Source organism: Macaca mulatta, chromosome 11 (genome assembly GCF_049350105.2).
Source record: "Macaca mulatta isolate MMU2019108-1 chromosome 11, T2T-MMU8v2.0, whole genome shotgun sequence".
Lineage (NCBI taxonomy): Eukaryota > Metazoa > Chordata > Mammalia > Primates > Cercopithecidae > Macaca > Macaca mulatta.
This window is the reverse complement of record NC_133416.1, coordinates 73,652,445-73,678,509: the sequence shown is the minus strand read 5'-3', so window position 1 is coordinate 73,678,509 and position 26,065 is coordinate 73,652,445. Positions and strand designations below refer to the sequence as shown.

At 37.1% G+C, this 26,065-nt stretch overlaps 1 protein-coding gene and 1 long non-coding RNA gene across 12 annotated transcripts in view; one reads left to right on the top strand and one right to left on the bottom strand.

The window, feature by feature from the left end:
* Positions 1 to 26,065, top strand: part of GRIP1 (glutamate receptor interacting protein 1) — a 715,153-nt gene that overhangs the window by 524,603 nt on the left and 164,485 nt on the right. For all 11 annotated transcript variants that reach the window (XM_077954689.1, XM_077954687.1, XM_077954683.1 and 8 more), the window contains exons 3-6: positions 7,288 to 7,423; positions 9,987 to 10,132; positions 18,943 to 19,026; positions 24,375 to 24,450. In XM_077954689.1, the coding sequence (XP_077810815.1) occupies positions 7,288 to 7,423; positions 9,987 to 10,132; positions 18,943 to 19,026; positions 24,375 to 24,450 (442 nt within the window). The remainder of the gene's footprint in view (positions 1 to 7,287; positions 7,424 to 9,986; positions 10,133 to 18,942; positions 19,027 to 24,374; positions 24,451 to 26,065) is intronic.
* The window catches only part of LOC144332948 (uncharacterized), a 183,426-nt gene that overhangs the window by 138,764 nt on the left and 18,597 nt on the right, over positions 1 to 26,065 (bottom strand). The gene's annotated exons all lie outside the window — the stretch shown is intronic.

Genomic DNA, 26,065 nt, shown 5'->3' with positions numbered 1-26,065 from the left:
CAAAACATACAGTACTTACATGCTGAAAACCGGAAAGTGCTGATGAAAGAAATTAAAAGTCTAAATAATTGGAGAGTCAAACTATGTGCGTGGATTGGGAGACTCAGCTTAGTAAAGGTGTTAATTCTTTCTAAATTGACATACAGGCTTAATATAAATCCTATCAAAATCTCAGCAAAATATTTTGCAACTATAGACAAGATTATTCTAAAATATAAACTTAACAGTATTTAAAATGCCAATAGGATTATTTTTGGCACAAGATGTATTTTATATTATTGCAAAACTAGAACATGTATACTTGTAAAGATTCTGTGAGAAATTATGTTTCAAAGGTATGCTGGCTTGTTGCTTAACTTTTCTGTGAAAGATCAGAGACCCTGCCCATGAAGCCTTCCTGAATGAGGTATGTCATACCACCAATCACATCTCCTTTGAAAGAGATTGTACAAACAACAGACACCCAAAAGCAGGGGGATAGGTGAGGAGGCTGGTAAAGCCCTCAGTGTCGGTCTCTCAAAATTGGTCAGTCGGGATCTGCTTGAACATACAAAAACAAAACAAAACAAAACAAAACAGAAAAGTATCATGGGTATAAGGCATTCAGAACCTGTATCCAACCATCTCATTGTTTTGTAAACTGTTTTGTACAGGATGGAAATCCAGCATAATAATCTTTTGTTCTGTGACACTCTTGTTTCTGGAAATTCTTGTCTCATTGCTTATTTAAAAAATAAAATAGGCTTACACAGAAAAAAGGAGTTACCGGTAAATTTTGGCAAGTCCCTAAAATTCAGGAGCTATATGAGCAGGAAATTACAACATGGACAATTGTCACAAGAGTTGCTGAAAGAGGAAAGAAAGCCATATGTGATGATTAAACAACAAGTGGTACAGGCTCTGACAAGAGTAAATAAAGGGTGATCATGGCACAGCGTGGGAGGGCCCCTAATCCATGTGGGCAAACGATGTTCTCAATGGTTCCTCAGAGGAGTCATCCCAGAGCTGCCTTGAAGACATCCTCAGCTAGGGACATGGATGAAGGGGAGGTGTTAAAGGCAGAGAAATAACAAATGGTAGGAGATTACATGAGGTCTGGGGAAAGCATGTCCTGTAGTTCAGTTTGCAGTTTTCCTCAATTCTAGCTGCATGTTAGAATCCCCTGGAGGAAATTTTCAAATACTGAGCACACCCCAGACCAATTGAATCATATACCCACTGATGGGACATTTTAAAAAATTAAACTGCTAATTTTGAGATAATTGTAGATTCATATGCAGTTATAGAAAATAATATAGAGATTCCTTATATCCTTTACCTTGTTTTCCCCAATAGAAACATCTGCAGAACTATAATGTAATATCACAACCAGGATATTGACATGGATGGAGTCAAAATACGGAACATGTCCATTACTACAAGGATCAGTCATTTACTCTTTTATGGCTGCATTCACTTCCCTCCTGCTCTTAACCCTGGCAACCTCTAACCCATCCTCTAGTGCTATAATTTTGTCATTTGAAGAATGTTAAATAAATGGAATCATACAATGTGAAATCTTTGGGGTTGACTTTTTGCCTTAGCATAATTCTCTGGTAATTGATCTGGGTTGTTACTTGTAGCACTAGTTTGACCCTTTTGATTGCTGAGAAGTATTCCATGGTATAGACATACCACATTTGTTTAACCATTTACCTGTTGCAGGACATCTTGGTTGTTTCTGTTTCCTGCTATTATGAATAAAGCTGTGATAAGTATTCATTTACAGGTTTTGGTGTGAATGAAGGCATTCATTTCTCTAGGATTAATGCCCAGGAGTATAATTTCTGGCTCATAGGGTGGTTGCATATTTAGTTTTCTAATAAACTGGTAAACTGTTTTCCAGAGTAGTTGTCCTACTTTACATTCCCATCAGTAGCATCAGAGTAATCTAATTTCTGTGCATCCTCACCAGCATTTGGTGTTGTCACTAATTTTTATTTTAGCTTTTCTGATAAGTATGTAATGATATCAATTGTAGTTTTGATTTGTAAGTAATTTGAGCCATTTCCCTAATGGAAAATGTTGAGTATTTTTTCGTGTGTACTTACCTGCCATCTGTATATCCTCTTTAATAAAATATTTCATGTCTTTTTCCTGTTTTCTAAGTATTTGCTTTTTTTACTGTTGAGTTTTGAAAGTTGCTTATACATTTGAAATACTATTCTTTTGTCTTTGTCGGATATGTGGTTTGCAGATATTTTTTCCTGGTCTGTAGATGTTCTTTTCATCTTAAGCAGGTCTCGCAGAGAACATTCATTTTTAATCTTGATGAAGTCCAATTTGCTGGATTTTTTTCCTTTTATGGATCATGCTTATGTCAAATCTAGAAACCCTTCGCTAAACCTAGATCTTAAAATTTTATCCTATGTTTTCCTACAGTTTATAAGTATGTCATACAATTTCTATAATATTATGGTTTTTTTTTGACGGTGATTCATTTTGAGTTAAATTTTATACAAGGTGTGAAACTGTGGGCAAGTTGTGGCATTTATTTATTTATTTATTTTGCCTGTGGATGTCAAATTACTGCAGCATCATTTGTTGAACAGGCTACCTTTCCTCTATTGAATTGCATTTGCATCTTGTCAAAAACTAGTATGTCATATTTGTGTGAGTCTATTCCTGGATCCTCTGTTTTGTTCCAGTGATCTATATGTCTATCTCTCCATCAGTACCACACAGTGGTTTTGCTTATGTTTTTTGATACAGAGTCTCACTCTGTCGCCCAGACTGGAGTGCAATGGCATGATCATGGCTTACTGCAGCCTTGACCTCCCAGGTTCAAGTGATCCTACGGCCTCAGCCTCCTGAGTAGCTGGGACTACAGGGGCACACTACCATGTCCAGCTATTTAAAAAAAAAAATATGTAGAGATGAGGTCTCACTCTGTTGCTGCTCTTGAATTCCTGGTCTCAAATGACTCTCCCCTCCCAGCCTCTCAAAGTACTGGGATTATAGGCATGAGCCACTGCACCTGGCCTACCACACAGCCTTTATTACTCTAGCTATGAAAGTTTTGAAATTGATACACTAAATTCTCCCATTTTCTTCTTTTTAAAAATTGTTCCTTTCCCTTTCATATAAATTTTAGAATAATCTTGTCTACAATTACAAAATATTTTGCTGGGATTTTGATAAGGTTTGCATTAAACCTATATATCAGTTTGGAAAGAATTAATGTCTTTGTTATGCTGAGTCTCCCAGTCTATGCGCATGTTTGTCTCTCCAATTATTTAGGCCTTCTTTAATTTCTTTCATTGGCATTTTTTAGTTTTCACCATGTAAGTACTGTATATGTTTTGTTACTTGTACACCTAAGAATTTCATTTTTGGAACAATTATATATGATATTAATTTTAATGTACATATGTTCATTGCTACTATATAGATATAAAATTGATTAAAGAAAATCAACACTTTTTTGTTGACTTATTCTATCCACTGGAATATTAGTTCTTAGATGGCAGGAATAGTATCCATTTTGTTCAGTGTTGTATCTCCAATGCCTCAAACACTATCTGGCACATGGTAAGTGCTCAGTTCTTATTGAATGAGTGAATGGGATGCCTTTTCATTTATTCTAATCTTACATCCTTCAGAAGCACTTTAAAGTTGTCTTCATATAGTTTTTGTGCAGTTTTGTTAAGTTTTTTCCTAGGGATTTTACCTTTTGGCTATTGTAAATGGGGCCTTCTCTTCTATAATAACCTTTTACTGGCTGCTGTTCGTCTACATAAATGATATAGTTTTCTGCATATTAATTGTATAACCATCTATGTTTTTAAATAACCTTATTTGTTTGTAAGAACTTTTCATAATTCTCTTATGTTTGCCAAGCATCACTGTTACTTTTCTTAAAAATTTCTGGAGTTCAGTAATGAAAACGATTTAATTACAAACACAAAGAAAAACAGCAAACAACTAAATTTCATTCTATCAGTGGGATTCTGTTCAGTTATGTTGAGTAAGTAATGGTATAGATGTAAACCTATACCTTTTATTTTCTAAGATAATTAGATATGGTGATTAAGGAAAAAGTCAAATTCAGAACCATTTCTTTCCTCACTAGTTAGACATCATCTGTTGCCTGTGCTGCTTGCTAATTGAAAGAGATTACAGTGCTCACTACAAGGTCCTCTTAATTGGGGGAGTGATATTTGCAATTTAAATCACAAAAGAAAGAAATCATCTGTACATATTGACTTGCCCAAGTTCCACTGTTTTACCGCAGTGTTTGTTCAGTAAACCTTGATACATAAGTGAACTCATGCAAATGAATGCATCTGTCTTCATTTCTTCTGTCTTCATTAGATCATTATGCAGACATTAAACACCAAAAGGGGTATTAAATGATTAATTAGCCAACTGGAGACTTCAGGTGAGCCAAAAGCAAACTCCAAAAGCAGGTACCTTTCTCTCCAGACCACTTCTTCTCTCCCACCCCCTACAGAAACATCCATAAAGGATTTAGTCAATTATTCTGGGACCACAGATACTTATTGGCAGTTACCATTCTTGCAATTCAGCAAATTTTCTTGCAAGAATGTTCTATCTTTACTCCTGAGTTTTGCCTAATTTATATTCCTTATTTGGTCTGCTCTGCTCAGCTAATCCTGGTCAATAAGTACAGCAGATTGGATAGAAGACAAAATTGTAAAACAGATGGTGCATTTTGAACCTCAGGCCCTTCACTGTATATTGTTGCCTGGACCATCTTCTCTGTGGCTGCTTCCCTACAACTCACATTGTATGGCACAGTGGTCTGTGATGTTGCCTCTTTGACTAGGCTGTGGCCATCTTGAGGATAATGGCCTTTGCTTTTTCCATCTTCGAATTTTATTGTCTGGCTCAGGGTAGGCATTCAATATGTGCTTGAATCAATGAATGCACAAATTACTCAATTAACTGGTACAGGAATATTTTCTCAATTTCACATTATTAAAATTAGTTCTTAGGAAGACATTGGAAATGTTTTTAAATGACAAGGTAATTGACTAGTATCAGTTTTAAAAGTAGCCAGATCGATGCATTTATATTTTAATAATGATGAAATTAAACTAAAATAGTTGAGCTTTTCTAGATTTTCAGGATTCAGCCAGAAGCCTGGGAAGCACCTGGGTTCCTTCTGGAGAAAATGACATTGTCCACCTCCCATAAGGCTGTACCCGTGCATCCTATTTTATGCAGGAAGCATGTCCTTGAAAACTTGGAGTAGAAAGAAAATTTTTATGAATAGAAACTTACTTCTCACATGCCTGGTGTTAGTATTTTAGAGTTGCTTCTTCATGAAAATTGGATAGACCTTTAAGATAGGCACTTAAAAAAACTATGCTTCCAACTCTACATGTAAAGTTCTATAATCAAATGTTTAAATATATAGGATCACTGCATATTTAAAGAAGATGCAAAGAATCTTTCTGTTGGCAAAATTGTTGGGCACATTATATCTCTTTAATATGAATGGTCATCATCTACTATGTCATTTTGTTTACTTTAATTATTAACTTTATTTAAAAAATTTGTAACTAGCCTTCTGCCAACAAGGGTTTAGAGGGATTGTTTATTAAGGTGATGTCTTCAATATCAGTTGAACCTATGTATGTTTCCATGAGATTTCTGGGGATTTCTTTGTTTTGTTTTAAGGAGTGCAGGGGAAATGCACATAGTGGTAGAATTTTGTTACAGATGCTTCTGGTAAATGATGTAAAAGATCCTGTACTTTCATGCACTTGACAAGAATTTTCATTCTTGAATTTCAAATTTTATTTGGTCTTTCATACCAAATGTAGTAGATGAAGCTGACATCATACACACTCAGACTCCTCCTTGTCTTCTACTTTAAAAGACAATAATGACTTATGTATACAGTGTCATGAGACTGCCATGAAAAGGCAGGATTCCAATGATGGTATGCTGGGATGTTAAAGTCACAGGAGCTGGCAAACTTGAAAGCCCTGCCTTGAAGGACATTCTCTAGGCTGCTGAGGAAATAAGTAGCCTGCTGTCTGCAGCCTTCTTCCCCAAAGTACTCTGTTCTCCTCACTAGATCAGATGAGATACTGTTTCTTTACCTAATGTAATTTCATTTTTTCATTGCCTAGTGGGATAATATACTAGCAGCAGCAATTTAAAAACCTTTATGATACACATTCATAGATATTTTCAACATTATAATTAACTGTTATTAGGGAAAGGGTTAAGATGTGCAAATAATTTTTTTTAATTTCACTTTGAAAGAGCGAGTTTGTTTTTGCATTTTAATATGCATCTTTGATGTTCTAGAAGTTCATTACCCCTGAAATGTGTAACTTAATTTAGGAGAAATTGGAAAATTGGACAATTTCCCCATCCCTACCAAGAAAATATATTTGCAGATAGGGGAATAACATCACAGGGAATTTTAAAACAGCATTTATCCTAATTAGCCTCTGGAAGGTAAATATTGACTCTACTCATTTTTATTTTTGAAAGGGAGGATATTCTTACAGTTTTCTTACCTTCTGTTCTGACTAAAATCAAAAGATTTGAGTTCTGTCTTGCTGTATATACATTATCTCCACAAGATCTATGAAATTTTAAAATTTTGTAAGTAGAGAATGAAAGATTTATGGCAGTTACCTGGAAATTCTGAGGATCAATCCTGCCTTGCCATACTGTGACATATTCTGCAAGAATGATATGAGTGTTACATAAGCCATCATACTTCGTTTTTGAAAGACAAAGAAGCTAAAGTCAATATTTTTCTAGAACCTGTAGAAAGCTCTCTTCTCCTTTCAGTTGACTTCCTAACCTGAAACATACCATGAACTTTGAGTCTGCCACTGTGCTATATATGTTCATATTATCATCGAAAATTCTGTTCTAATTCCTTACTTTACAACTTTTAATTGTTCCCACTGGAGTTACAAGGAGAGAAACCAGAGAAAGTCACCCGAGAATGGCAGAAATCAAAGGGTGAATATTATTTGTACATAAGACAATTTGTACTATTTATTGTCAGCCTGGAGTGAATACCCCACCAGTGCCCATTTTCATAGCCTCTAATAGGATATCTGCCTCAGCACTATCTGCATGTGCATCTTTATGAAATATTCTGTAAATTACAATGGAAGGAGGCCATAGATATCTTTTCTCATAAAAGAAAAAGTGGAAAGAACTTCTGGGGAGGAGTCACTTAAACATACACAGAATGACATTGGCAATTCTACTCTCATTTTAATACGGCAAATGCTTTTCTTTTAACAGAGGAATTCAAGGGCTCCACAGTCGTCGAGTTGATGAAGAAGGAAGGCACTACCCTGGGTCTGACGGTATCGGGAGGAATTGATAAGGATGGCAAGCCAAGAGTATCTAATCTGCGGCAAGGAGGAATTGCTGCTAGGTAACTGCCTCTTGGGGAAATCTACTGAAAGGAACACAGGGTGTAATTAATTCAAAAATTAAAGCTCCATCAAAAGTGGTCACTAATAAATAAATGACAGCTGCCATCTGCCAGGCAGCACAGGCCAGCAGAAGCACAGTGGGGCACGTTTCAGAAGCTGCTCCCCAGGTCTGCCCGCGTGGCTGTTCTAGCCTAGGCTACAGTCACCAGGGAGGTTCTTGTGTCATCTCAGGAGCTGCCAGGCCCTCATAAGATTTTAATTTCAAAATGACCATGTGCAGCTAGTCTGCAAATGTGCCACTGAACAGCAGACAGGCTGCAGTAGGAAGGAGATGCTCCAGTCATCTAAATGTGAAACAGATGACCCATATAATGTGTATGGGGAAAGTGCCAGAGAGGGACATGGCTACCCTTGAAAGAGTGGGAGACCCAACTCTGAGTTTTCAGTGAAAATTTTATTTATCCCACATCCTCTCTCCTTTTCTACCTGTGTGATTTTCAAGAGTTGGTTTCTGAAAGGACAGAAGGCTTAGAGGAGGAGGTCTCACCTGTCTTTCTTTCCATAACTGCAAATTCCACTCGTTATTGCCAAAGGCAGAATGTCCTGGATACTGGATAGGGGTGGACTTCCTTGAGACACATTCTAAATCTGCCTCAGAAAAAGGGGGTGGAATCAGGTTTCATTAAAAGTGAGGCCAAGCTGGGCAGTGGCTCATGCCTGTAATCCCAGCACTTTGGGAGGCCAAGGCAGGTGGATCACGTGAGGTCAGGAGTTCGAGACCAGCTTGACCAACATGGCGAAACCCATCTCTAGTAAAAATAAAAATAAAAAAATAGCCAGCCGTAGTGGCACATGCCTGTAATCCCAGCTACTTGGGAGGCTGAAGAAGAAGAATCACTTGAACCCAGGAGGCGGAGGTTACAGTGAAAGAAGACTGTGCCATTGCACTCCAGCCTGGACAACAGGAGTGAAACTCCGTCTTAAATAAATACATACATACATACATACATACATACATACATACATACATACATAAAATAAAATAAAAGTGAAGCTAAAGTACCTTAAATTCGGGCCACCAATATTCATATCCACATAATTCCAGGTTAAATCTTAGAGTTCTTGCCTCATAAAATGTCATCTGAAGTGGTGATTTCTGTGATTACTTTTAATGATCAACCTGTTTGTACAATTTACAAACTTAATCCAGTGGATTGCTCCATGATCAGAAGGTATTGTTTGTAAGGGAGACTGGTGTGGACACAAGCACCTCAATCTGCTTTCTTTAGGCTTTTAAGAAGCATCCTTCCACACCCAAAACCTCCTTTATTTTATAACAATCATGGCCAGTTCATGATGCTAGGGGTTCATAAGTCTCCAGAGCTTCTTTATATCTCTCCTTTAAGGCAAGTGTGATGGGGGAGAGGGGTAGCATTTTCAGTTGTATTAATGCTGTAATTAAAAGTGTTACTGTGCCAGTTATATTGAGTATTAAAAATCACCAAATAGTCACTATTTAAGGCACTACCATTTTGTAGGTAGTAAATCAAAATAATTAAAGATGAGATCCCTGCCCTAAAGGGGTTCACAATCTATCAGTGCAGATAAGGCATAAAAATCATGAAACATTTGGGAGCAAAAATGGCATTGCATGATAGCAAAAAGCAACAGCACAGAAGTTATTACAGAGCACTAGGCGGTTCAGTTGACATAAGTGTCAGGAAAGTGAGGTAAGGGCCATGCACAGACTGCAGACCGGGGCAGATTAGGAGGCTCTTTGAAGGAGGAATGATTGGAGCTGGATTTATATATAAAATAAATGCGTTAGCTATTTCTATTTTGGGAGAAAATGTTATTGAAGGTCCTTATCAGTGATATGAATTTTAACTCCTATTATTGATCTTGCTACCTTCTCTTGGTTTAGAAACAGAGTTTGACTAAAGTCCAAGAGCAGCCAATATTCTGTTATGGTGGTATAGAGAGACAAGAATGTTACTGAAAGCCAATATTTGCATTGTGATTTCTCCTTCACCAATACTCTTATCAATCCTGCTCTAAGCAATAAATAACAAAATAAGCTGACCCTTTCCTTAGTCCTGGACAAACTCCCAGTGAAGTTATTGAAAGCTGTGAAATGTATAAAAGGCAGGCAGCAAAAATGAGCGGGATTGAGAATAAAAAGATGTGTGTTGTATCTAGGATCTGGATCCCATCCCAGAGAACCAACTGGTTTAGGGCAAAGAACTTAAAAAAAAAAAAAAGGCTTCTCTTGATTTTGTTTTATGGTGCTTTTAAAAATAAAAGAGGCGAAAAGGAAAAAATCAGAGATAGTGGCAGACTCAGAGCAGGACTTCCAAGGTATCACAGGCTGCATGAGTAAAAGCGATCCCTGGTTCTCCTCCGACTTCAGCCCACCATCTCCTAGGAGGCAGGGACTTCTGCTGTCAGCCTTCTAGGCTTGCTTCTACACTGCATGCTTACTCATGAAGGGAAAGTGGAAATATAGTCAGACTGGCCTGCGGAGAGGGTGAGTCTGCTGAAACAACATTGTCTATTTTGCAGAAGTGACCAGCTGGATGTGGGTGACTACATCAAAGCAGTGAATGGAATCAACCTGGCCAAATTCCGCCATGACGAGATCATCAGCTTGCTGAAGAATGTGGGAGAAAGAGTGGTTCTTGAAGTAGAGTATGAGCTTCCGCCGGTCTGTAAGTACAGTAGCCCCCCTTATCCACAGGGGATACATTCCAAGACCCCCAGTGGGTGCCTAAAACTTCTCATAATACCAAACCCTATATACATCGGGGTGTTTTTTTTTTTCTATACATACATACTTACGATAAAGTTTAATTGATAAATTAGGCACAGTAAGACATTAACAACAATAACAACTGGCTGGGAGCAGTGGCTCATGTCTATAATTCCAGCACTTTGGGAGGCCGAGGCAGGAGGATTGCTTGAGTCCGGCAGTTCAAGACCAGCCTAGGCAACATGGCAAAGCCCCACCTCTACAAAAAATAGAAAAATTAGCTGGGCTAATTACTACTACTACTACACACCTGTAGTACCAGTTACTCAAGGCTACTTGAGCATTAGGCGGAGCATCACTTGAGCCCAAGATGTTGAGGCTACAGTGAGACATGATCACGCCACTGCCATCCAGCCTGGGGGACATAGCAAGGCCTTGTCTCAAAAAACACACACACACAACATTAATAAAGTGAAACAATTATATCAATATGCCAATCTCACTACTCTTGTGCTTTCAGCCATTATTAAGTAAAATAAGGGTTCCTTGAACACACATACTGCAAAGGCTAAGTGCAGTGGCATATGCCTGTAATCCCAGCACTTTGGAAAGCTGAGGCAGGAGGATCACTTGAAGTCAGGAGTTCAAGACCAGCCTGGGCAACAAAATGAGACCTTGTTTCTACCAAAAAAAAAAGATTAGTCGGGCATGGTGGCATATGCCTGTAGTCCCAGCTACTTGGGAGGCTGAGGCAGAAGGATCCCTTGAGCCCAGAAGGTCGAGACTGCAGTGAGCTATGATTGTGTCATGGTACTCCAGCCTAGGTGACAGAGCAAGACCCTGTCTCGGAAAAAAAAAAAAAAAAAAAGTACAACAAGAACACAACAGCCAATCTGATACCAAAGACGGCTGTGGCTGCAAAGTGACTAAGGCAGGTAGTGTAAACAGCGTGAATGTGCCAGACACATCCAGATGGATAGAGCAGACAGTGTGAGATTATCATCACACTACTCCTAACAGCACACAATTTAAAACTTAGGAATGATTTATTTCTGGAATTGTCTACTTAATATTTTCAGACTGCAGTTAATTGGGGGTAACTGAAACCACAGAAAATAAAACTGCAGATAAGGAGGAATTGCTATAATCATAACCCAGAGGAAGAACAGCTGCACCACAGTTTTTCCTAGGCAAAATCAGCTTCTTAATTTTTTCCCTTTGCCATCAATATCTCATTACAGGAATGGCAAAGCCAACTTTCTTAATATTTAAAAATTATTTGAATTGGAAAACTTACAACCTACCCAGGAAGAATTAACAAAGTCTTCACTAGCAATGAAATTATGAAGGGCCCGTGTTCTGTTTGCCACTTAAGCCATTTTAATTCAACATGTGTATAAGTTCTGTGCAATAAGTACCATCCAGGCTTTGTACTTAGTGACTAGGTTTAGGAAAAGTATATTTAGTATGTTTTATATTGGTTCTTTATGGATACATTCATTTCTTTTTTAATTTTTAATTTTTGTGGGTACACAGTAGGTATATATATATATGATATATCCATTTCTGAAGCATGAAAATAGCTTCAGAACACATATTGTCAAGTAGTAATAATAGTAATTATAACAGCAATAGCCAACAGATTTTGATTGTACCAAATGTCTGGCATTATAAAGAACTTGACTTACATTGAATTATTTAATGCTTTCCACAAGGAGTGTCCGCATAGCAGAGATGAACTTTACTATCAAATAGACAACACATTTTACTAGCTACATGCCTTTGAGAAAGTTACTTATGCTTTCTATGTCTTAGTTTCCACATCTGTAAAATGGGAATATTATTAGTTTCTACTCATAGATTTGTTATGAGGATTAACTGAGTTAGTGTTTGGAAAACATTTAGAATAGTGCCTGGCACTATCAAAGTTTTCAATAAAAAGGCAATCAACACTACAAGATAGGCATTTTTTCTCATTTTACAAAGCCTGGATTCAATATCTGAATCCGGGCTGCCTGACTCCAAAGTCCATATGCATATTAATTGTGAGGTATACTGATGTATGATTGCTGCCCTGCGTTTATGCTGTTCTAGCACCACCTTTCCTATTATTAGCTATGAACATGGATGCTACCCTGAGATAGCTTTTTGCTCTTCCATACTAATGAGAACTCAGGTTGATTATGAAGAGTTGGTAGAATTCATTTGTTCAGCAATGACTTATTGAGCATTTACTATGTTCCAGCCACCACTACGTACTAGGAGCCTGGGGGACGTGAGTAGAGTTTATATTATAGCAAAAGACAGGTAACAAAATAAAACCATAATAAATAAATAAATTATATAGTATGAATACTATGAATCCTATGGGAAAAAGCAGTGCAAGGAGAGGGATTGGGAGCGCTGGGATCAGGGTGGGAATGCAATTGCAAATAGGGTGGTTAGGACAGCATCATTGAGAATGTGAGATTAGTCAATGACTTGTGAAGGAGGTGAGGGAGTTAGTTGTACGGATTTCTGGGGGAGAGAGTTCCAGGAAGAATGAACAGTCATTGCTAAGACCAAAAGGTGGGAATATACTTAGGGTTGTTATAGAAACATTAAGGAGGACAGTGTGGCTATAGCAGAATGAGCAGTAAGAGAATTAGGAAGTGAGGTCAGAAATGTAAGGGGCTGGGGCATCCTTGTAGGTCATTGGGAGGACGTTAAGTTTTTCTCTGAATGATACAGGAAGTCACTATATGGTTTGGGGCAGAGGAGTGACATGATGTGATTTATGTTTTCAGAGGCTCTCTGGATACTGTGTTGACAATTGACTATAAGAGACCAGGGTAGAAGCTGGGAGATGAGCTAGAGGGCAGTTACAGTGATCCATGTAAGAGGTGGCGATGGAGACAGTGAAAAGCAGTCAGATTCCAGATCTATTTTGGAGGGAGAGCCTACAGGATTGCCTAATGGATTTGATGTGAGTTGTGCAGAAAAAGGGAAGTCAAAGTTAACCCCAAGGTTTTGAGCATGAGCAGCTGGAAGGACGGAGTATCCATTAACAGGAGTGGATAAGAATGTGGGTAGAGCTGATTTGTGAGGGAAGGATCAGCAGTTCATTGCTTGAAATACTACATTCGAGGTGCCTATTTGACATGCAAGAGGAAATGTCGAGACCCGAAGATATGATTTGGAGTTTGAGAGAAAGATCTGGACTGTAAATATACATTTGAGAGTAATGAGAATATAGACGGTGTTCGAAGCTTGGGGACCAGATTAGAGGACTCAGGAAGCATGTGCATAATCAGTCACAAGTTCGTATTCTTCACATAAAATCTAACACCAAAGATTTAGTAGTCATTTTGCAACAAAATCAATTTAAGACTATGTTCACAAACCTTGCTACAACATTTTTTCATTTCCAGCAAGGCTAGGCAATAAAATAGAGTGTAAAGGCTTGGACTGTGTCAGTAGTTAAATGGCAGCTTTGCTCATTTCTGTCTTTGTGACCTTGGGCATGTTATTTAAATTCTCTCAGCCTTCGGTTTCTAATCTATAAAATAGCTATAGTAGTTGCAGGATTTTTGTAATGATTCAATGTTATAATCACATAATCATTGTTGAGACCATTTCAAACACTTTGTAAGTAACTAATAATATTAGCCATTATTACCATTATTATACTGAAATGGTATATAATTATACCATTATTATACTGTGTTTTTTTGAACTTTACATGAGTCAGTTTGCTTTGAAATCTCTCTCTCAAACCGTTGCCAAAGACATAAGAGAAACCAGATGTCTAGCTCTAATGCTCTTTGATTATACGTTTATATTCCTCTGGGCCTATCAATAAAAGGCAACCCCTTCCTAAAACAAACTCTAAGTGTAGTTTTTAGGCAAAGGCCAATAGAAGATTTGTCCAGTGTTATGGGTGATTCAGAACTAGGAGTTTCTAGGAAGACTTGAAGAAGGTCATGCCAGCCAGGTGGAGAGAGCAATATTTCAGACAAAGGGTGCAGCAAGAAGGGAAGATGACAGCCCAGTGCACAGGTTAAACTACAGATAGGGAAAGACAGACAGGGGGCTGGATGTGGTCGCTGACACCTGTAATCCTAGCATTTTGGGAGGCCAAGGCAGGTGGATCACTTGAGGTCAGGAGTTCGAGACCAGCTTGGCCAACATGGAGAAACCCCATCTCTACTAAAAATACAAAAATTAGCCAGGCATGGTGGTGGCTGCCAGTAATCCCAGCTATTTGAGAGGCTGAGGTAGGAGAATTGCTTGAATCTGGGAGGTGGAGGTTGCGGTGAGCCAAGATTGTGCCACTGTACTCTAGCCTGGGCAACAGAGCAAGACTCCATCTCAAAAAAAAAAAAAAAAAGAAGGAAAGAAAGAAAGAGAGGGCTTGGAGATAGATGAGGCCAATGAGGCACACAAGGACCAAACGAGGGCCTTATAAGCCATATTGATGGAGTTTGGCATCCAGTGGGCCATGAGGAGCTCTTAAAGAGGAATGGCATCATAAGATCTGAGTGTTTAGATTTATCATTGTAGGAGGCCAAATAGAGAAAAGACCAGAGGCTACAAGCCCAAAGGCTGTTACAATTTTCCAAAAGAGAAGTGAGATCCTAAATAAACATAGCATTAGTAGAGTTAGAGAAGAAGATGGATATCAGAAATGTTTAGGAGTTAAAACCTGTCGTGACTTGGTGATTACGCAGTACCATCTTTTTCTCCCTGACACAATAAAGTTGATGGAAAAGGGGGGAAATATGTTTAAACACAAAAGTGTGCATTGTTTTGATGGAAATCAAAAGGGGTCTACTCTCCCAGAATAATCTGTCTCTTTCTATTATGTTTGAAGAAAGTAATAAGATACTTGAGTTCAGAGTGGTTGAAGGGATTAATTAGTTCCCCTTTCACTTAGCTGGGACTGCTAGAGCAGAAACAGGCCATCCACAGCTGAAAGTCCGTAAGGAGAACTAACTGCTAAAAGACAAGCCACCCAAGGCCAAGACTGGTAGCTCTGTCAGGATCACAGCAGTTTGAGGCTCAGCCAATCACAGAGTTCAGAAAGAACCAGGAGAGACAGAGAGAGAGAGAGAGAGTGTGTGAGAGAGAGAGAGAAAGAGTGTGTGTGTGTGTGTGTGTGTGTGTGTGTGTGTGTGTGTGTAATCTGATAGAAGAAAACTGGTTTGACCTTGGCCCTTTCTGAGATTCAGTTTCTTTATGAAAATAAAATGATTGGTTTACATAAGCTCTAAAGCTCTTTCTGACTTTAAAATTATGTGATCCTTCGAGACTGTAGAGAGACTATTACCAACCTGTATCTTAGATATATATGTATTAAAAGTTGGTCTAGGCTGGGTGTGGTGGCTTACACCTGTAATCCTACCTAGCACTTTGGGAGGCGGATGCAGGAGGATCCCTTGAGCCTAGGAGTTCAAGACCACCCTGGGCAACACAGAAAGACCATGTCTCAATTAAAAATAAATAAATAATAAAAATAAAAAGTTGGTCTAGAGCGGTGCCTTCAAATTTTTTGGTCACTTAACTCTTAAAGAATTTTGAAATGTTACATAATTCTCATCCATTTTTAGTTAACACCTAAAATTATCATAAGCATAAATAGTTAGAAAGGATGCAATTCCTAGCATATTACTTGTTTTATATGTCTTTAAATTCTGTTTTCATGTAAACCTTGGAGCTACAGATTTACCTCATGGGCATTTAATGGAAAACAGTCTGCCTTATAATCTGATTGGCAAAGGCAGTCTTCACTGTTAATCCATTAGCTAACTCAGATGAGCTTTCTATCATAAGGAGTCATTTTAAACTCAAATAAATGTGTAAAAGCATGCCCCTGTGACAGTCCTCTGACTTCTCAGTTCTGAAATAGACAGATGGTAGTGGTGGTGGTGGTGGTGGTGGTGGTGGTGGTGGTGGTGGTGGTGAGGAGAAGGAGAGAGGGAGAAAGATAATCTCAGGTCTTCTCCATGTGATTTACTCTGGGATTCAGTCTGAGGGAACAGCAACTACCTGGAGGAAGCTCTTCCTGGGGCAATGGCAGAGGGAAAACAGGGCAAGCGCAGCCATGTAAGTGCAATTCCAGCCTCTGCTTGTGTCTCTTAACAGCCTAGTGGCAAAAGTAAGTCACATGGGCAAGTGCAGCATAATGAGGTAGGAACGTTCACAACTCCTATTCTCCTATTGAGACAGGGAATAGGGAGGCAGGGAAGGAGTTTGTAATTTCAAAAACCTCATCTACCATAGGAAAATAACTGTATAGAAGTAGATGTATATCCACATATAGAAAGAAGGGACAACAGCACAACTGACAGGCCGAGGTGAATGTTTACATTGTGAACTTGGTTTCTACCTACACTTTGATCCACTGGGTAAGCCCCTTAATTGGAACTTTGTGTACACATATATATGTATGAGTCATTAGTAAAATTTACATGGCAATGCAGGATGTCTGGTACTGCACATGAAAACCCAATCACGAAGAGCCAGCCATGCAAATAAAAATGATAAAGACCAAATGTATTTCATTAATTGTATTAAAATGCAGTCAACATTCAAATTTATCTTTGTAAATGATGGAGAACAATAATGTAGATAATCTAAACCTGTAGAAAATACAGAGCCTTTATACTGACTTTAAATTTGATTGTAAGATTTTGTAGTCAGCGAGATTTAGCTAAAGCAATATCAAAATTGCAGTACTTTGCATTCCCATAACAGATATGCAGCCAACAAGGACAGGTGGCCCAGAATTAGAATTCAGTTGTATATCATTGAAAGCTGATTTACTGAGTAAATGAAATAATATGTGTAAACCATTTTTGCAGAGTTCTGAGCACACAGTAAATTCTTATTAATTATTTCTTTCCATATCCTTTCCTTTCCTCACTTACCTAGAGAACAAAAAAAAATTATGTTCTTAACCAATTTCTTCAAGTGGCTTGTTGAGCCATGGAAATAAGAAAACATTTGGAATGAACTCAATTTTTTTTGTTTAATTAAAACTGTACCTCAACACTTTCATCTGTTTGTGAGTACTGTTCCTAGTTGATTAGTTTAAGCTGAAATTCCCCTGATAGCAAGAACATGACATTTAATTAAATCAGCAGTATACCAAAACATTTTTCAACTGTAGGTTTATGTTGTTTTTCAGCCGATCCAAATTTTTATTGTACTTTATGTCCCAGCCAGATAGTGGACAGTTTTATGAATTTAAATGTGTACTTTTCTTAATCATGTTTGTTCCCTTGAGGGTTCAGAATTTCTGATAATTAAAAATAATTGTAATTAAAGCCTAAAACTACTTGCTATTTCTGTAGGAAAAGTTGTTTTAAACAATGCCTTTGGATTCTGCCTGTGTGTGTGTATATATATGTGTGTGTGTGTGTGTGTGTGTGTATATATATATATATATATATTTTTTTTTTTTTTTTTTTTGAGACAGTCTCACTCTGTCACCCAGGCTGGAGTGCAGTGGCGCGATCTCGGCTCACCGCAGTCTCCGCCCCCGCAGGTTCAAGTGATTCTCCTGCCTCGGCCTCCAAAGTAGCTGGGATTACAGGTGTCTGCCACCACGCCCGGCTGATTTTTGTATTTTTAGTAGAGACGCGGTTTCACCATCTTAGTCAGGCTGGCCTTGAATTCCTGACCTTGTGACCTCCCCGCCTTGGCCTCCCAAAGTGCTGTGATTACAGGCGTGAGCCACCGTGCCTGGCCTGCCTGTATATTTCTTGCTGATAGTTTTATCTAATAAACCCTTCAGGATCTAGTAGGAATGTAAAAACAATGTGTTACTTGATAATGAACATGGCATTAACTAGATACAAATTCAAAGTAAAGATCTAAAATTCTCCTACACATTACAAGTCTCTATGAATAAAAACATCCCTCTGTCATAATGATAAAATACCAATTTGTAGAAGTTTTATGGGTTTTTTTAATGCAGAAATAGTGTATAGTACAATCAGCATGACTCAACAGGTTCTCAAAAGCAATCTTACAGAATATTTTCGTAACTATACCTTCATATACCTTATACTGTCATACATGTATGTAATGTGACTAGAGATTGCAGCTTGACAATACAATTCCATTTTATTAAATGAAAGCGATAATCACGCAAACACAACATAAGCATAGTGTATCAAGTAAAATTAAGTCAATCTGTAGTTTCTTAGATAGTAGTAGTATTCTGAATGTATTTAGAATTTCTTTTGCCCTCCAAGTTTCATCTGGGTTGCTGTGTCTTAGTTTAATAGCTATGTATGTGTCAGAACATCTATTAGCATCAGCCTAATTATTGATAGCAATCTGAGAATGGTAATTTTTCTTCCTGTGCCAGCTGCAAAATTAAAATAAATACAGAAGTTATTTTACAAGTGTTACAAAATATTGTTTTTGCATTTTACAAAAGGAAAACAATTCTACTTGTATAAATACTGTCTCTCTTGTTAGGTAGAGTTTAAACAATGTAAATATCACCCTGTTATCTAGAAACTAACTATATAGAAGGAAATGAACTAGCTTTGATTTTGGTTACACTTGTATCTATATGAGTCACTTATACAAAAGACTGTTTTATGATATTTTTACATCATTACAGTTTTTAAAACATTTTCTTTGAAAAGGAACTGTTGCTTATTACTCAAAACTTATTTGCAACAGGGATCTGTAATATTTTATGCCACATTGAATGATTTAGAAATGTTATGATGACTTACAAGTTATATTTCCTTCTCTCTTTCCTTTATTCAGCTGTGCAAGGATCAAGTGTTATTTTCCGAACCGTGGAGGTCACATTACATAAAGAAGGCAATACCTTTGGTTTTGTAATACGAGGTAGGTGTTGATTAGAAAAATCTACTTAAAAAATTATTTCCATAGGTTTTCAGGGAACAGGTGGTATTTGGGTATTTGGTTACATGCATAAGTTCTTTAGTGGTGATTTGTGAGATTTTGGTGCACCCACCACTCGAGCAGCATACATTGAACCCAATTTGTAGTCTTTTATTCCTCACCTCCTTCCCACTTTTCCCCAAGTCCTAAAAGTCCTTTGTATCATTCTTATGCCTTTGCATCCTCATAGCTTAACTCCTACTTATGAATGAGAACATACAATGTTTGGTTTTCCATTCCTGAGTTACTTCACTTGAAATAATGGTCTCCAGTTCCATCCAGGTTGCTGCAAATTCCATCAATTCATTCCTTTTTATGGCTGAATAGTATTCTATTGTATATGTATACCACAGTTTATTTATCCACTAGTTGATTGATGGGTATTTGGGCTGGTTCTATATTTTTGCAATTGCAAATCGTGCTGCTATAAATATGCATGTGCAAGTATCTCTTTTATGTAATGACTTCTTTTCCTCTGGGTAGATATCCAGTCGTAGAATTGCTGGATCAAATGATAGTTCTACTTTTTGTTCTTTAAGGATCCCCACACTGTTTTCCATAGTGGTCATACTAGTTTACATTCCCTCCAGCAGTATAGAAGTGTTCCCGTTTCACTGCATCCATGTCAACATCTGTTTTCTTATGTGTTTTTGTTTGTTTGTTTGTTTGCTTGTTTAATTATGGCCACTTTTGTGGGAATAAGATGGTACCACATTGTGGTTTTGATTTGCATTTCCCTGATCATTAGTGATGCTGAGCATTTTTTTCATATGTTTGTTGGCCATTTGTATATCTTCTTTTGAGAATTGTCTATTCATGTCCTTAGTGCACTTTTTGATGGAATTGTTTGGTTTTTTTCTTGCTAATTTCTCTGAGTTCCCTGTAGATTCTGGATATTAGTCCTTTGTTGGATGTGTAAGTTGTAAATATTTTCTCTCACTCTGTGGGTTAGAAAGATCTTCTCTTCTTTAAATAAACACGACAATGAATGGCCATAAAAATGGAAACCAAATGTAGCTCTATTTTTGGTTCATTAATACAGAGCAAGAAGCCACTGTTTATAAACCTTGTCAATTCAGTCATCCTATACTTTTCAACATATCTTTTGTCTTTCCTTTTATATTTTTCTGTATCACTGAATCAAAAATGTTGATTAGTATGCCTTGATTTGATTTAATACACCAGAATTAAGGGACTTTATTTAAATAAATTTCTCCAGAAACACATTTGGTTATTGTAGCTTTCTAAAAATGGTTCAAAGATTCTAATCTCTTGGGTATCTATGTGCTTCAGCTCAAGTCATCATATTATAATATGGCATTGATCATAACAATTTCAGGTGACTCCAACTTGTCATTAAACTACTAATTCTAAAGTATAATTCTATCTTGCATTATATTTTCTTATTAGTAATTTTATTGCATAAAGACTATGCCTACATTAACAACTCTCAATCTGTAGTGTGACAATGAGGTTCAATAGGGAGCTATATAAACATCAGGGGTTTTTTTTCTTTCCAACTTTTATCTTGGGTTCAAGGGGTACATGTGCAGATTTGTTACATGGGGGAATTGCATGTCATGGGGGCTTGGGGTACAGATAATTTTGTCATGCAAGTAATCATCATCATACTCAATCAGTAGTTTTTCAATCCTCATCCTCCTCCCACCTGCCACCCTCAAATAGGCCCCAGTGTCTGTTGTTCCCTTCTTTGTGTCCACGTGTACTCAATGCTTAGCACCCACTTATAAGCAAGAACATGCAGTATTTGGTTTTCCACTATCAGGAATATTTTAACAGTTCACATTTCTTGATTGTTTTTGTCTTCACCTATAACGTTTTGTACTTCAACAGAGTAAAAATTCTATCAAAATTGTTAAAACATTAATTAAAATTAAACATATTAATAAATATGCATGAAAGAATAAAAGAGATGTGGATACTTGTACAGATTTGTCTTAAGTGATTGAGTTTTAAATAGTAGCTTTCATTTTATCCCAGTCACTCAGCAAATCAATCAGTCAAATGTTTATTAAGCACATGTCAACATGTCAGCATGGAGGGAAGTACTATAGAGTCATAAGACAAGACCCCACTCTACAGGGAATTACAGTCCAGTGAATTTAAGACATAAGTTGATAGAGTGCTCAAGTGAGTAGTAGAGAGAATGAGGAACTAGGAACTCATTGAGAGGTTTAGACTTGTAGTTATCACATTTTTCTGACCAAGGACTATTTTCAGGTGGAGGAACAGAGCCCAAGATCATTTACCCTAACCATTCCTAAATTTCTGTTTAAAATAACCAGATGAATATAGTGAAAAGTCACTGTACAAGTAATTTTTGGCTGAAGGGTGATATATACAAATCTGTTTTGCAATACAGATATGAATGAGAAGGTTCTTCAATCACATGCATACAAGCCTAATTATTGAAACACTATGCCAAAAAATACTGCTGTTGCAGATATTCATTGATAGTGACTGTATGGTTAGTCAATAATGAATCAAATTACTAATAAAGGAGCTAAACCAAGAGTAATGTATTATTAAGAAATAAACAGAATAGAAGCACTTGAAATGTGCAACCACCTCAAGACAACTGATGATATGATGTTAGTAAAACACCCTTCCCACAGTTTGCAGGAATTTCAACTATCTGTGTGTATGCCCAGGAGGCACTTAATAAGTGAATGATTGAATGTTGCCTAGATTTGTGTGGACATCAGACTTCGTAGTATTATACTGATTTTTAAAAACTTAGTTACAATAAGCCAGTATTGGTTTATGAGTACCACATTTTGATAGGCCTTAATAACTCCCTTAATATGTTGGTTGAACATAAACGTTTTTGGAGTTTTGCATAATTTCTCAATGAGAATCAGATAAAGAATTTCTATTTTTAGATTAGTTTGAGGTCCATCTGGAGGATTTTCCCTGTTCAGAAGGTGGTCACTACCCATCACTTAAGAATCACTGGTTAATCAGAATGAGTAAGTGCTGTGAGTAAATATTAGTATGGCAGATAAGATGTTTTGGCATAGATGGGAGTTGAGCTAAACTTAGATCAGTAGAAAATACCAGGACAGCCAGGAAAGAGAAGTTACTGCAGGTAGAGCATATCTATTTAGTATGGGTGAAGTTCTTCTTAACCTATTAGAATGGAACTTGCAACATTAAGGTTTTAGCTGATGAACGGAATTATATTTCTAATGCTCGAAGTCACAAGTTCTAAAACCTTTATTCCCTAAACAATAGAACCTTGCATCCATAGAGTAAAAATGATGTTCTGGCCTAAACTTTGGAGTGTTAAATTTCAGTTAATGCAAGCAAGCCAGAGGAGATGAGTTGGGCTGATAGGAAAGGCACTCTGCCATGAAGTTGCTTTACACTTTAGACAAGGAAACCTTCTCTAGTCATTGTCAAATGTAAAATTGTAGGTGGGCCTAGTCATTTAACATATGCTGCTTGATATTCAGATTTGGTCTGCACTGTGTCTCTGGCATTGATATTTTCAAAAAGCATCCCAGTTGATACTAATGTACACCAGGATTGAGAATATCACTGGTCTCTGAGTGGTTCCTGTTTTGCCTTGCTGCTGCAAACTTCTAGAACCTAAGTGAGTCACACAGGAAACTTCGTTCATTACAAATCACAGTAAAATGCCACATATCAAGAAATATACAACTATCTCACACTTTAACAGGCATTCAATGTTACATTTTGAAATTTGTAAATACAAGCCAAAATTATGGAATGATTTCTTGCTATCTTTGGCCCTCATCCTTTTCTCAATCGATTTTCCTTTAGGGAAAAGCAAACCTATTCTTTATGATCACCTTGCAAAAGAGAAATTATGTAACAGTATTTACATAAATATGGGTAAGCATTTGTAGTAACATTTAAAATTTTCATTTTAAAATTTTTTTCTGAGAAAGTGGTGAATTTCTTATTTCAAAGAGGAATTTCTAAAGAAGCTAAACACAATGAAAGAATAAAATACTGATAAAATGCTGAACGAGAGCTTTTACCAATCAATCACACTAAACAAATCACTTGTCATAGAAGTGAGCACAAAAGAAGCATTTGCCTTCCTAAGGAACTGCAAATGCCTTTTAGTTTTTCTCTTAGGCTATTTTCTGTAAGGCGACCTTTTGGCCTATACCAGGTTTGGGAAATGTCCATCTGTTCTAGCACGCAAACATTAAGGGAGAAATAGTTGACAATAGCTTCATATTTATCAGATATTGGCAAACTAGAAAACTCACAGATGGACAGACAGGATGGTGATATGCAAAGAAACCAGGTCACATAAAGAATAGATAAGGAAACTGGCATTGTTCAACATTAAGAAGGTGGGATTTAGCTGGCATATAATCTCTGTTTTCAACTTTCAGAAACATTTTTGTAGAAGAGAGCATACATTTTTATTTTACTGCTCAGGATCATAGAACAAAGACCAGTGAATGAAAGTTGAAGGAGGAGAGATGTCAGTTAAATATTAGGAAGAACTTTGTAACACTCCTTGGTGTCCAAATGTGGAGTGAGCAGCCTCACATCTAGTAAGTAGGCCAGCACCCGTGCATTTCATGCAGATGCTGGGGGAGCACAGATTAAGGAAATTGTACAAAAGGATTATGGATTAAAAAGAGAATTTACAATAAATTACCTTCCATCTTGAAACATCTATGTTTCCATGAATTCTTGTGGAGAATTTTTTCTAACAGAAAATTAAAATTCCCATTCAAGGATTGCAGCTGGTTTGACACAGTCTGAAAAATTTGCCCCAAATTTTTGAACACCTCACTTTTAATGAAAGTCACTTGGTCACTTGAATTTTTTTTTTTTTTTTTGCTTTCTTTTTTAATACTAGGATTTTTATTTTACTTTGATTTTTGTTTCCTTTATGTTAGGTTGTAGACCTACTGACCAGTATTTTAGATCAGTTTGATTGGCACAGATATACACATCTGTACGGTATAACTGACAGCTGTTCAAATCGGGCCAGTACTTGATATAATCAGTTGATCCTCTTGCCATACCAGTTGTTAAATACTTTATATATTACCCGGTTACAGCCATGTATTTATTGAAAGATGATGAAATGGTGACTTCAAAAATACATTCTTTATAAAATGAGCAAGACCTTTAAGCCTTTTGTATGCCTCAAGGATAATTTTACATATTTTCCTCCGTACATGAAGTAGGACATTTCTCAACTGAAATCTTGCAGGTGATTTTTTTAAATGTCAACAATGAAAGCATTTTTAAGCTCTATTCCTTTTCTTTGCTAGGGGGAGCACATGATGATAGAAATAAATCTCGTCCAGTTGTGATAACATGTGTTCGTCCTGGAGGACCTGCTGACAGGTAAACTTTATCTTTCTGTGTCACTATCCAAAACAAAATAAATAAAGCTGGGGACTTTGACATAGAAGTTGATGTATTAGAAATTTTACAGTAAAATGTAGATATTAAGCAAACATGTTACAATGTGAAAACTGAGAGTCTGAGCTATGGAATCAGAAAAAATAAGGTTTGCCTCTAGAGTCTATACTTACTATACTATAGGTTTATCAAGTGACTTAATACTGAGCTCAATTTCCACCACCGTTGGAAATGTGGATACTAATATCTACCTTTCAGAGCTGTTCAGTTTTATCAAAGGTTGGAGATATATAATGCCTTGCAGGGGACTGGCACAGGGGAGGCACTTACAGACTCAGCTGGCTCTTTTAGGCAGGTGCTGGAAATGCATCTTCTCCTCTTGCTAATCTCCCAGGCTGGACAGATAGGTGGTGGTGGTGAGATTCTTACCATTCTCAACATTCTTACTATTAGTGTTATCTTTTGATAGTGACTCTGTAGGTCAGAATGGAAGTGACTTTTAGTAAAATGGAAGACATTTCATTGGTCTCTAGAGTTTTCTTTGCATTTCTCTTCCTTGCTAATTTGAACATGTGAAGGGCAAATGCCTTCAACTTTCCTACTGTAAGCCTTGTAGGGCCCCAAATAGGCTCACAACTTAAGTGTCTCTGGAGATACTCACCTCTGTATTAGTTTCCCACAGTAAAAGTTGACTCTATAATGATGGGGGAACACAACTGCTGCCATTAGAGACTGTTGAAGGGGAGGAGGAAAATGTACTGATTCCTCCTGTCTCTCTGTTTGAGACCAGGATAAACTTAAAAACCTTTGTTAAGAGATAAAGATAACAATATTATTTATTATTAATAAATATTAACCATTAATAACCATTAATTAATTAACCATTTATAACCATTAAGCACTTTCTATGTGCTAGGGACTGTTTTGAGGGCTTGGTGGACATTATCTTATTTTATCCTTAGAACCCACCCTCTAAATGAGGTCTTTGTATCCACATTCACAGATGACAAAACTGCCCAGTATGGCAGTAAGTAAGTGAAAGAACTGTGGGAAGAATTCAGGTTTCTTTTCCTTTGAAGCTCATATGATTAGCTCACTTTTAAGAAAGATGATATTTCATATAAAATTAGAAAATAGGAAAACACTGGTGTCTTACTTGTGCTGACGTGTATTTGCATTTGCAGCAGGTAACAAAATGTCCAAGAGTTTCCCCTTTTCCCTTTCCATGTGTCTCTAGTGAATCACTCTTCCTGAAGCGAATTAGAATATTTTCATTTCTTATTAACATTTAGAGTTGGAGTTGACAGAAATGTCAAAACATAGGCTACGAGCTTGTGAGTGGTGTACTTGTATTACCAAATTAATTTAGAACTCAAAAAAATCTGAGAATTTAAGAAAAAAAATGGAGCCAAAGGACATAGAAAGTGAACTAGGTGAAAGATGTTTATTTCAAAGGTCATTATTATTCTTTCCAAATCCTCAACATATAATCCCACCATTTGATTTTCTCATTTTTGTGCCCCTCTCTGAGGCAGGGTTATCTGGGGGCCACCCTGGCTGTACTTTCGTGGTGTCACTGAGTCATCTCTCAATGCCT